Source organism: Mytilus galloprovincialis, chromosome 1, assembly GCF_965363235.1.
Source record: "Mytilus galloprovincialis chromosome 1, xbMytGall1.hap1.1, whole genome shotgun sequence".
NCBI lineage: Eukaryota > Metazoa > Mollusca > Bivalvia > Mytilida > Mytilidae > Mytilus > Mytilus galloprovincialis.
Window position 1 is genome coordinate 55,176,161 of NC_134838.1, and position 14,245 is coordinate 55,190,405.

The following is a 14,245-nucleotide window of genomic DNA, read 5'->3' on the forward strand; positions in this document are numbered from 1 at the left end:
TAGTGATGGACGCCTGAGAGTATACTGTAGGCAAGGTGAACGTTTTTCGGACCCTTGTGTCATGGAAACGGATCGTTTCGGAGGCGGAAGTGTGATGGTATGGGGTGGAATATGTCACAATGGACGCACACAGTTGAAAATAATTGATGGTAACTTGAACGCTTTGAGATATAGGGACGAAGTGCTTAACCCTATTGTTCTGCCATTTATCCGCCAACGCGGTTTCAACCATGTTTTTCAACAGGATAAGGCTAGATGCCACGTGGCAAGGATTTGTATGCAGTATTTTGAATAAAACCATATTCGAGTACTCCCGTGGCCAGCATTGTCTCCGGATCTTTCTCCTATAGAACATTTATGGGATCAACTTGGTAGACGTGTTCGAGAAGGGCAAAATCCACCGGAAACGCTACAAGATTTGCGTTTAGGTCTCATACGGGAGTGGAACAATATCCCCCAAGCCAACATTATGACTTTGATTGGATCTATGCGTCGTAGGTGTGAACCTGTGGTTGCTGCGAGAGGCGGGCATACTCGCTATTAAATTCCGCAAACTGAAATTCCGGACAATGATTTTGATCCGTCCGTATTCGGACAAGGAACTGTCTGGAACGTTATTTTTTGTTACTGTGTCACAAAGAACGTTAATAAAAACATATTTTATTTTTTGGTTATTGTTTTCTTATAAACGGTAAAATATTATTTTTGATTAAAGTCTTGTATCGTTTCTTTTGTTGACTAGTATAATATCAGGCAGGTAGGGAAATAGGAAACACATTTATTATTTCCCTCGGTCTACTCAATCTTAATTGCTGTATTTCAGCTAATTAAAGCACCCATATTATACTACTATAGACTAAAATTAGTTTAATTATTAAGGGCTTGATTATCTAGATTTAGGTTTGTAACTTCATCATACATGTATGAACACTATAAGCACTGTGTATCATCGTACAGCGGATATAGGTACTAACCAAGCGGGCGTGAGCGATTTTGATCTTACACGGTAACGAAAATCTTTGTTTTGTTCACATAATATCAATGTGTACGTCAATCTAAACATAATTGCTGTTTTAAGAAATGATTTGGTTGTAGATTGATGATTAGAGATGTCTCATTATTTTCCCAAAACAAGAGGGATTACTAAAACATTGTAAAAGCATGTTCAAATACTGGTCAAAGAAATTGGCCCTCGTCTCATCCAATATAATTCTATATGTATTGCAACTCTTTTTCTGATAGAAGGTCAATGTGTGTAAGAAGTATAGCTGTTTCAATAATTGGCATTGAAATCTTTCATACATATGTTATTTTTCGATATTTTATCACTAAAGAAACGTTGTGTACGGTGTTTAGCTGACCACATAAATCCTTATGTACGGTGCATAGTTAAGTTGTTGTACACCGTACACAAAAACTTTATTTTCATACTCGTTCATTACCCAAAAAGTTTCAATGAATGAGTAATCACAGGTAGGTTTATGATTGGTAACTATTACTTTTGCCCTGTAGTAGGTTTCTTTCAGATAAAACATGTAAATATCGCAACAACTGTATCGAAATTAAAAGTTGGTGTTGACATTCACAACTATTTGCGCATGTACAAGTTAATTGTTCTTATTAGAATATCAAAGTTGTTTTATGAATAGGAAAAAATCGATGCGAAAATTATTTGGGAGCAGGAATTTCAAATGTTGAGAAATGTACATTGAATATTGATAAAGCAAAACAAAGATTTTCGTTACCGTGTAAGGTCAAAATCAATCATGCTGGCTTGGTTAGTACCTATATCCGGTGTACTGATGATACACGGTGATAAGTAATATGCTTTTAAAGTCATAAGAAACCTCAAATTAAAAAAAAATATGCATATGTTTTTTTATAACTAAATGAATAGTTTTCATTATACAACTTATGTACATATACTTTTTTCTGAGGAAAATTCTTTTAATTTGTCCACATTAAGAAGAAGTTTACTTATTTTTAATTGCTTGCTTCCAGGAAGCAATTCGCCATCATATTTTCTGTATGCATAGTGACCTGAGCGTGAACCTCCTCATAAAAATCCGATGATTGCCATACGCATGGATCTGTCATTTAAATAAACAATTATCTGATTATACATGTTAAACACGTGCTCAATACCTATGTTTTTTGTTATTTGTTTACTATAAGGTGACAATTGGTAAAGTTCGGTTTCAAAACAGGGCATTTAATGAGCAGCCATATTTGTTAAATCATAAAAGACGGGGAGAAAAAAAATTGACGATTATATGATACATTTGCATAAAAAATGATAAAATTGTGCACAGAGGACTAAGATTTTGATATATACATGCATTGGTTCAAGAATTGGATAATCATTATTTTTCACCACCCACTCGTTTCATATGACTTTAAGCTTTTCTTGTACAGTCTGAGTCATTTTGAGCAAAGGTAAGAAGCCAAAAATACTATAAAGTAAACATACGCCTATTTAAAGTATTAGAAGTGTTGGTCATACATTTTTTCTTAAATTTATCAGGCTAGGACAAATTTTAACTTCCATCATGGGTCAGCAGTATTATATACTTGTTGGTGTGTACAAGCTAAGAGAACATGCAGTTAATGACCACTGGAAGTATGTTGCACTTAAAGGTTTATTGAATGAATGGGACAGCTTGTTTTACTTACACCTGTTCCAGGTAGAGGAATCACGAAACTTTAAGTCAACATGCCTCTTTACTTCAATCTCAGTAAATATTTCAGTAGCAGATATCTAAATATTGTCTTCTAGATATATAAGTCAATGCAAATTACCTTAATATTGTTTGACCAAATATTTTGGTTCTACACGAGTTGTCCCGCCGTGATACAGGTAAATCAGGTAAAAGGGAAATCCTAAATTGAAATGAAGGGGTTTAATTATTTCCTTACGCCTACCATGGCAGTGATATAGTTTAAGCAACAAATTTCCTATGTTTTAATTTTTATTCAAAATGCATTCAGTGAAATTTTAAAGTAAATTTATTGTAATATTGAATTATCGGAAATAAACTTACCTATCACCCCTAAACAATGAAATAAGTTGCGCCAGAACGTCATTTCCGTGCCGCCATTTGTTGACCTCCAGTTTGAGAATGGAAAACAAAGAGGATATTTTAGACGCTTTGAACGGTAATATATCACATATAAATGACTAAAGATAAGCAATGACAAGTGTAGTATTGAACTACACGATAGTACTCTGTTTTGTATGTGATTCCTTAAAAAAATACGTGAATTTAATATACTTTATTTTTTCTTTCAGAATTTGAGAAGAAACCATGCACAGAAATCCCTCCATTGTTAGACCAGTATCTCCATCAAGTTGCAAAAACAGGAAAAACTTTGTATGTTTTTATTATAAGATTGACCTAGGTTATATGTCGTACTGAGTCAACATACATGTATGCATACTTCATTTGACAATTGAAACCCCCTCCACCTGTCCACCCCATGGCAATCCTAAAGATTAATATCAAATGATTTGATACCTTACTTTGGCTTTAATTTTAGTTTTTGGGAATCCTGAGATTTGGTTTGGAATAACTTACCAAATCATAGGCTAAAGGAGAACAAATAACTAAGACGCTTTCGAGATATTTGGCTACAAACCAATCCAGCTAAACGCCATTTGGGCATTGATCATTTCAGTTCGTTAAGAAGTGTTTTTAGTCATCATTTTGTAACATAACTTCATCTTTATAAAAAATATATATTTGATGTCATATCCTTGCTCTATTTATTGATAGGGACAGAAAAAATGAATTGTATACATGTACATGTAGCAAAAAAATTTCATCTTCTCACTGTTTGACTTGCCATAGCCAAACAAGACGAGGCTGTGGACTCACCATCAAAAATCCTGTAATAGTGAGAACCCTGATTTAGATACAAATTTATTGTTGGTTTTTTTTTAACAGAATCAAGTCAAGTTTAAACTAAATTTTCTAAGACTGAAATCATAAGGATGCTTGATCATTTTATTGACAACACAGTTTGGAACCTTTAATTTTAAACTGTGGAGGATTGATAACTTCCATTGTCCTCAATTTGAATGCACATATAATTGAAGATTTTTCTTCTTACAGGCTTAACCTTAAGCTTGGAGGTCTATTTGTAAATGTAAGAAATTGAAAAAAGTAACGTATAATTTTATAATACTTTTTTCAGATTTCCATGGCATCAGCTGAAAAAGTTATTTGTGTCAAAAGTTGATCTAGTCATGACACAGTTCAAGGAGACCAGTCCAACAGACTTATTGCAGACAACACCAAATATTGAGCCAGTAAAATATGACGAAATGAGAAAGAGAATTCTGTCCTTAATGGATGAATTTCAAGGGTAAAAAAAATCCTAACCTACGATTTTGCCTCATACAAAAATTTCTCAGAGATGATAAAACATGAAAATGTCAATAGTCATCAGGTTTACATTAGCAAAAGACTTTGTTATAAACTCATGACAACACTTAAAGCAATCAATAAACCATTACAAAACATTATAATAATGATCAGATTCATTCTCATAGCAGTGGCTTTGTTGCCCATGAGACCATTATCAAAACTGGTGGACTTTTCTTAAATGTGTATATACATATACATTTAAATTTTTTTGACAATACATTCAGAATGAAAAGACTATTATTCAGGGCTTTCCATTGAAATTGAAGTAGAAGGCTCAATTAAAATTGTAGGCGGCTGTAACTGTAAGCTTGGTGTCTTACGGCAGGGGGTCTGGGGGCCGCTCAAGGCCCCCAGAAGCTCTGGCATAAATAGAGCAAAATCCTGCATTCTCGAAATCTCCTGGCACCTAATTTCATCTTTCAAATGACCATTATTTATGTATGAAATTAAAGAAAGAAAAAAAAAACTTAAAGAAATTTCATTTTTTTTTTTATGTTAGTTTTTTATTTTCATTACCTTATGCTTAAAATTCATTTACTTTTAAAGGAGTTTTATTTAAATAATCATCCGGTTTGTTAGAAATCTTGATCGATTTATTTTGCATAACTACGTGCATTTGTAAACAAATGACCCCCCTTTTCTCTCTTAAGACAGTTACGCGTATTTAAATCATAATTATTTGTCAAGCATTGACAGAAAATTGATATATCCTCTGATTTTCTCTTTTCTTTTTGTAAACTGTTCAATAAGTAGGATACATAAATCATTAGGAAATGTTATTCATTTGAGGTCGAGTCGACAATATTCTACTTTCGTTTTTGACCTTAATTCTCTGAACACCACATGGGCTTTGAAAAATGAACTTCAAAAGATACTGTTTTCCAGATTCTGAACAATATGATCTACTACACTTTCTTTAATTTGACTAATAATATTCCATAACATAAGATTGTCATCACGTTTCAAAAGCCAAAAAAAACCAACGAGTTAATGACTATCGGAACGTCTCTATTGTTATCGTTCAATGACCAGCGGAACGTCTCTCTTGTTATCTTTGAAAAGAAACGATGCATTCTGACTTTAAATAGACAACCAATCAGTGACCTGAATTCATGTGAACTATATTTAGCCCAAGGTAAACACTGACTTTTCATCCTTGTTTATCGTGACCGCGACTTTGCGACAATACGTCTCTCGGCTGCCTGTAAACATTTGAAAAAGATATTTTTTTCTTTTTGAATTTATATTTTTGTCAGTGAAGTAGCCGGCACTTGAAGCCACCGTAAGCGGCGGATTTCCGCCGGCTACCGGCTTCAATGGAAAGCCCTGATATTCAGTGCTGTGTAAAATTATATTGATTGATTTGATTTTGATTTCTGGTGTTTTAAAGCCACTTTCAGCACTATTGTCTATTCTGTTGCAGGCAGGTTTTTTTAAGGGGAACTCCTAAGCAGCTGCGTTGGTATTCATATGAATAAAACTTTAACATATTTGTAGAATACTGCCTGAGAATGTGCATTAAAGAAAATAGCAAAGTTCCTTTTAAAAGGGGAGATAATCTTTCTATTTTGAAAAGTGTGTTAATAACGTCTTGTAAGAGCAACTTCCTTAATTATAAACAGCTGTATTAATATTGTTACTTTACAAAGATGTAGAACAGACTCTGTCAGTAACAGAGGATGGGTTAAAGGAAAATAGTTCTGGTTCCACATGTTAAAGGGGAGATAATAGAACTTACTTAATTTAAATATTGCAAGATGTGGTAATAGTTTGTCGAAAGAACAATTCCTCCTAAGCTGTTACTGTAGATAAATATTGATGAAGTACTTAAATTTAAAAAGTTAAAAATCATAAGTTGATTTACTGAGGTTTGGCTTAAGGAATAAATCTGTAGCCATTGTCCTTTGTGTCAAAGGGGAGGTAATCCCCTTTACTTCTATATTGAAATATGTGGAAATAATATCTGTATTATAAAATTGAGGTTTTGCAGAATTTGACATGGTAATAAGACAGAACATTTGGTATTTTAGTCATTTTCATGACTTTACACTTACATGTACAGCTACAACTGAAATATAAGTGAACCAGTGACTTCAAAATGAGTCACAATTACAATTGTTTATCTCTTGGTTTCGAAAAAGAAATCAAGTACCTGAAGTGGATGATAATCAATCTGCAGAACACACCTTTTTATAGCTAGAATAGTCCTACATTTTATTTAATATAATGACCCTTTAGAAAAAACCTGAATCAATGGAAATAATTGCCATTCTAACAGAATATCTAAAGGTTCAAATCATAGAAAAGGTCTAGTGTGAGAATACGATAAAATGTACCAATTATATAAGGAGAGACCAGGGAACTTAATTGGAGATGTGTAATTTTGATTTAAGTTATATTATTCTTATTTTCACTTTTAGGGCACCATTTACTGTTCAAAGGCTTTGTGAATTAATCAATGAACCAAAACGGCATTATAAAAGATGTGACAAATTTTTGAGAGGCATTGAAAAGGTAAGACATTTAAGCTCACCTGGTTCTAAGCATTTGTTAATTACCAGTATATCATCTCCATTTGTCCGCATCCATTATACCAAACTTTTTTTCAAAACAAACTTTTTAATTATAATAGTACAGATGAGTTTTTGTGTAAAAAAGTATTAAAATAATTTTCAATTTATTCTTTCAGTCCTGAATGTTCAGATGCAAGTACATTTATAAATGCAAAGGTTTCAATATATTTACTTTATCAAATTTTTTGACATGTTAGATTTGCAAGACACGCCCCCAACCCATGTTTAAATATAAACAAATCTATAGCTGATAAGAATAATTTTTATTCTAATAGGACAAATATGGTAATTTTGCCAACCATGAAAATCCTATACACACAATACTGTCTTGACTATAATAACAAATAAAATAAAATCACTTTTTATACGACCGCAAAATTTGAAAAATTTTTCGTCGTATATTGCTATCACGTTGGCGTCGGTGTCGTCGTCGCCGTCGTCCGAATACTTTTAGTTTTCGCACTCTAACTTTAGTAAAAGTGAATAGAAATCAATGAAATTTTAACACAAGGTTTATGACCACAAAAGGAAGGTTGGGATTGATTTTGGGAGTTTTGGTCCCAACATTTTAGGAATTAGGGGCCAAAAAGGGCCCAAATATGCATTTTCTTGGTTTTCGCACTATAACTTTAGTTTAAGTGAATAGAAATCTATGAAATTTTGACACAAGGTTTATGACCACAAAAGGAAGGTTGGGATTGATTTTTGGAGTTGAGGTCACAACAGTTTATGAATTAGGGGCCAAAAAGGGGCCCAAATAAGCATTATTTTTGGTTTTTGCACCATAACTTTAGTATAAGTAAATAGAAATCTATGAAATTTAAATACAAGGTTTATGACCATAAAAGGAAGGTTGGGTTTGATTTTGGGAGTTTTGGTCCTAACAGTTTAGGAATAAGGGGCCCAAAGGGTCCAAAATTGAACTTTGTGTGATTTCATCAAAAATTGAATAATTGGGGTTCTTTGATATGCCGAATTTAACTATGTATGTAGTTTCTTAATTTTTGATCCCGTTTTCAAATTGGTCTACATTAAGGTCCAAAGGGTCCAAAATTAAACTTAGTTTGATTTTAACAAAAATTGAATCCTTGGGGTTCTTTGATATGCTGAATTTAAAAATGTACTTAGATTTTTAATTATTGGCCTAGTTTTCAAGTTGGTCCAAATGGGGGTCCAAAATTAAACTTTGTTTGATTTCATCAAAAATTGAATAAATGGGTTCTTTGATATGCCAAATCTAACTGTGTATGTAGATTCTTAATTTTTGGTCCAGTTTTCAAATTGGTCTACATTAAGGTCCAAAGGGTCCAAAATTAAACTAAGTTTGATTTTAACAAAAATTAAATTCTTGGGCTTATTTGATATGCTTTATCTAAATATGTACTTTGATTTTTGATTATGGGCCCAGTTTTCAAGTTGGTCCAAATCAGGATTCCATATCAAGTATTGTGCAATAGCAAGAAATTTTCAATTGCACAGTATTGCACAATAGCAAGAAATATCTAATTGCACAATATTGTGCAATAGCAATTAATTTTCAATTGGAGTTATCTTTCTTTGTATAGAATAGTAGTTGATAATATATGTTGGAAATTTGCCAGACATGACTATGATGTCATTTTCTATTTTTATTTGCCAATAACTTTATGTAAATAACTTCATTGGAAATTTGCCAATATAAAATGTTGCTGATGAAGCTTTTTTTCCTTATCTTATCTAAAATGTTTTTAGATAATGTATGTTGGACATTTGCCAGACATGACTATGATGTCATTTTCTATTTTTATTTGCCAATAACTTTATGTAAATAACTTCATTGGAAATTTGCCAATATAAAATGTTGCTGTTTTATACAATAAACAATGTATATTCACTTTTACTACCAACCAATCTTTACCATTCAGTGATAACAAGCACTTTATTTTACATTTTAATATTTTATGATGTATTTAAAAGAGTAGTTATTGTTGCAAACTCCATTAGAAATTTGAATTGATATCAGTTTTGGAGAAAGGGAAACGGGGATGTGAAAAAAAAGGGGGGGGGTTTAAATTTTTCTCATTTCAGATTTCATAAATAAAAAGAAAATTTCTTCAAACATTTTTTTGAGAGGATTAATATTCAACAGCATAGTGAATTGCTCAAAGGCAAAAAAAAACTTTTAAGTTCATTAGACCACATTCATTCTGTGTCAGAAACCTATGCTGTGTCAACTATTTAATTTTAGATTTAAAAAGTTTGAAGAAGAAATCTTTAATTGATTTGTAAAATCTTGACATTTGTTTTGTGTAAAAAAAACCCATGTAATGTCAAAAATTTTATCACAATCCAAATTCAGAGCTGTATCACGCTTGAATGTTTTGTCCATACTTGCCCCAACTGTTCAGGGTTCGACCTCTGCGGTCGTATAAAGCTGCGCCCTGCGGAGCACCTGGTTTCAATATTCTTTTTATCTTATTTTAATATTATATTCTGATGGGAACAGAAGCCTGAAAATAAACATAAGAGATACCAGTATTGTATTTGAAGCTTGGCCTACATAAAACTCAGTTTTCAATGTGGCAATTTATGTTTACCTGGGCCGAGGCCGGTCATATACATATGATAGACAGAATAGCCAATTTTCTGTATCAATGCATTTGCGCTAAAAGTAGATATTCTGTGATTTTACTAGTTGACTATATATATGTTATCATTTGAGAATTGTTTATTTGTGATCTGATATGTCACTACAAACACACATAAAACCAACTGAAATATGCTAAGCATGCAATTTGTAAAATGTAAGTGAAGTTGTAAGCAAATTCTACCTCTGTTTTTTGTGTTACAATAATAGGATTTGCAGTTTAAATTCTTTGACATCTTGAAAATAATTAAATGCACTGTTTTCTTGCAGAATGTGTCAGTGGTGACTACAATAGATCCATTTGGCAGGTAAGTTATATAATACTTAAATCACTGGAGCATAAATCATAACACTTGATGCAAAAAATCACCATGACGAAAGCTATTAGTACATAGACCAAGTTACACTTTAGACTTATGTTAGTTCTCTTAACAATCACCATGATCACAGAAGCAATAAAACTTAAGTATGAATGAAAGGTTACGTGTCATCTATTAACTTTTATTGTGACTTTGGTGTTGGTCAGCCAACCAATAAAGCTTGCAGATGGAATCTAATTTACATAAGATCCTGTTGAAAAAAATTGGGCAAAAAGAGACGTAAAAAACTAAGAACCAGTGTAATACCAAAAAAAACTCACTTTTATGCCAGACTTTTATAAAAGTAATTAGCACAACCAGAAAAGAAGAAAAAATATGAATAATATGAGACAACTACTTTTGAGTATATGAAATACAAGCTTGGCAAGTTAAGTATTGGTAAAACTAAATCTTGTTATTTAAGACTGTGTCTGGCAAGCTGGAAATTTATTTTTTATGTTAAAACATTTTAAGTTCAGCAGATAAGTGAATTTAGAATCAAATTTTCTGATTGCATATGTCATTTGTATGTTTCATATTTTACTATACATATTAGATAAGAGAAGAGTAGCTTTATGGATGCTAATAAGATATGAATTTATTTTTTTTTTCATCTAGGAAAATTGTTTCCGAGTCTCAGGTAATGGTGAATGGATTAGATTCCAATGGCATAAATGAAGCCTTTCCAAAACCTAGTCCATTTTCATCATTTCCAACTCCAACACAGTCAGCTTGGCCTTCTTTTGTTGATAAATTGTTTGGCTCAAATCAGCCTAAACAAACTCAATCTAATATTGACAAAGAGGAAGTGACATCAGAAGGTAATGGAGAAGATGAACATTTAACAGAACAGATCCTGCCTGAATCAAGCAATGCATATGAAACAGAGACTGTAGGGACTGAACCCAAAGATGAGGATACAAATAATGAAGATGTATTCACTAAGTCAACAAATAGTCCAGACCACAAAGAAAGTTCAGATTCATTGCCATCATTGTCAGAAAGTGCTAATTTGGAAGGTATATATTAATCCAAATTTGTTTTTAATAATCAGTCACGGATGAAAAGAATTGTTGAAGTGGATGTGATTTTGATATTCATCTAAAAGAGTATTAGAACAAGAATAAGAATATGTATTATTCTTGATTTTGATGGGCAGCATGACATATACACATAAAACAATACAATGATTTGTAACAGAAAAACATTTTTTTTATACATTGAATTGAAACATTAAAAAATTCAGACAGATGTTATCAACTCCATTGTATATAAATCAGTAAATCACATACATTTAATTCTAGGCATTACCAGAACCATAAAATTATTACAATTATCAGTGTTATTACATATATATTAATACAGTTCATCTAAATAAGATGTGGTATGATTGTCAATGAGACAACTATCCACTAAAGTGTAAATGAAGTATATCCATTTATCTTTTTAGATGATATATAAATTTTACTTAAATATTTGTGGGATTCTTTCATAAACATGTCATGATTACAAAAATTAGCATCAAAGTGAAATTAAACATTTATCACACAGCACATAAATTTTAGTGTTTATGTAAAGCTACTATGTTTGCTTGCTTAATTGGTTTCACAGTGTTGATGTTCTGTCCCTATTTTTGAATGTTTCTTTGCTTAACTATCATGACTATTGACTTCCAAAAGGAAGGTAGTACCTTAGCTAATAATGATTTCATGGTTCAGCTGGCAAGCAAGCTAACCAAAGATATAACATTTTCCTACACACTCAACTTTATGTGCTGCCACTGACAGTTATCTACCCTGAAATTATCAACTTACTTTAAATAAGGAAATTCCTCATTTCATGCAGAAAAAAAATCAGGTGCAAAACAGTCTCAGGCTAGCCACTTGTTGAGTAATTTCATACCTTAAAATTTATTTACTTTCCACAAATACTATTGCATTGCAATTATATACTATTTGACAAGATTGTCACTTTATAAGTTTAATTTATTTCAGAAAAATCTGCAGTGATTGATGAAGTCCCTGAAGTCGACCAAGAAGAAGGAAAAACAGAGCTAAAAGATGTTGAACAACTAGATTCATCAGATCAAGCTGAAAAAACAGAAAAAATAGCAGATACCTGTGACAATGCAGAAAAGACAGAACCTACACAATGTGATGACGATAGTGACAGTGTTAAATCTCAAAAAGTATTAGACATATGTGAAAAAGCACAAAATATTTTGGACAGTGTTAACAAAGCTTGTTCTGAGGCAGAAAAAACTGTCACAATAGCCCAGCAAGTTTGTGAGTCGGACCAAAAAGAACAATCATCTGACAGTGATACAGAAAATCCTGAACCTCCAATTTCAGATAATTCTGAAAAACAATCAAATGAAAAAGATGGAGAACAAAAACAATTGACATTAGATCCTCCTTCAGAGTCCAAAGACAGCAATAGTGCAGTGACAGTGGAACAACCTAAGTCAGATCTACCAGTTGTAGATCAAAAGTCACAATTGGAAATATCAGATAAGCAGCAACTACAATCGTGTAATGAAAGTGGAGATTCAGTAAGTGATTCTAAAAAAGCAAGATTACAGTTATCAGAAGCTTGTGAATCAATGGATGTGGATTCTAATGAATCTGTTTTAGATAATTCAAACAACACTGCAACGTTTAACTTGCCATTAAAAGAAGCTACAAATGATGAAGAAAGAGCAGGACTTGAAACTGAAGCTCAAATAAATAAAACAGAAGATATACCAATGGAACAAGATTAGACATACTTTTAACTTGACTAAGTTTTCTCAGGACAGTGATGGTTGTTTATTTATATATTTATGTGTACTATCTATGATGAATTTAAATGTTTTTATGTATGTACATATATCTATACAAATAAAGAGTATTTAGTATTTTTCTTATTTAAAAAATTAATTACACTGTACTTTTCAGAAGCAAGAATATTTGAAAATTGAGGCTTTCTTGTTGCTATAATTATTAGTCCACTTACGACCAAGTCAAAAAAAATTACAAAAATACTGAACCTTGAGGAAAATTCATAACAGAAAGTCCCTAATCAAATGATAAAACACATCAAACGAATGGACGACAACTGGACTTCAGCCAATTAAGGTTTGCACTCTGTCCATCTGTCAGTCCTTCAATCAGTTTTCCATACTCTTTCTCTCCATGCTTGAAGAGTTTGATATTTGGTGCATTGTTTTATCATGACAGTTACCTATATACAGATCTAGATCAATTTCAAATTTTGTCCAAGTCTGATGATTTTGTGCAGAGTTTTAATTATGGCCCTCTATAACTTGGACTTATTAGGTCAGATGATTTGGTGCAGAGTTATGGTCCTTGGACTTAAAAAATTCATTTAAATAATCTGTGTTCAGCATGTTTTTGTCCATCAGTTTGCCCCAACCAAATGTTATGAAACTCCTACACAATGCTTATTACTTAAAAACACAGATCAAGTTTGAATTTGGGTAGTGTCACTTTAACCATTCTAGAGTTGTGCCAAACTTTTACAAATGGAAAAATAGTTGATTTTTTTCCCCATTCTCTAACTTTAGTTTTGCTCAACCAAATGTTATGAAATTTATATGACAATGCTTATTACTACAAAACACAGACCAAGTTTGAATTTGGGAAGTGTCTCTTTTACCTTTCAAGAGTTTTGCCCTTTATCAAAGGGAAAATTGCTGAATGTTTTTCATTTCCATTCTCTTACTTTAGTTTACCTCAACCAAATGTTATGAAACTTATACACAATGCTTATTACCACAAAACACAGATGTTAATTGAATTTAAGGGGTGACAATTCTACAGTTCTAGAGTTATGCCCTTTACAAATGGAAAAATTGCAAATATTTTGTTTTCATAAAAAAATAAGATGCGTTTTGATTGCCAATGCGACAACTCTCCACAAGAGACCAAAATGACACAGAAATTAACAACTATAGGTCACTGTACAGCCTTCAACAATGAGCAAAGCCCATACTGCATAGTCAGATTTAAAATATTTTGTTTTTGTTCTCTAACTTTAGTTTGCCTCAAATAAATGTTATGAAACTTAGATGCAATGCTTATTACTACAAAACATAGATCAAGTTTGAGTTTGGTGGCCTGCTTTACTGTTCTAGAGTTATGCCCTTTTACAAATGGAAAAATTGCTTTTTCTCTAACTTTGCCTCAAGCAAATTTTATGAAACTGATACACAATTGCTTATTACCATAAGATATGGATTAAGTTCAAATTTGGGTAGTG

The 14,245-nt window shown here is 32.1% G+C and overlaps 1 protein-coding gene across 1 annotated transcript; it reads left to right on the forward strand.

Annotated features, from left to right (window-relative positions):
* The first annotated feature begins 2,962 nt into the window (after positions 1-2,962).
* LOC143079078 (uncharacterized) lies at positions 2,963-12,883 on the forward strand. The gene is made up of 7 exons (XM_076254246.1): positions 2,963-3,156; positions 3,290-3,371; positions 4,195-4,365; positions 6,848-6,941; positions 9,897-9,934; positions 10,604-11,004; positions 11,980-12,883. The coding sequence occupies exons 1-7, from the start codon at positions 3,120-3,122 to the stop codon at positions 12,744-12,746; spliced, it is 1,590 nt and encodes a 529-aa protein (XP_076110361.1). The 5' UTR covers positions 2,963-3,119; the 3' UTR covers positions 12,747-12,883.
* Positions 12,884-14,245: the final 1,362 nt, after the last annotated feature.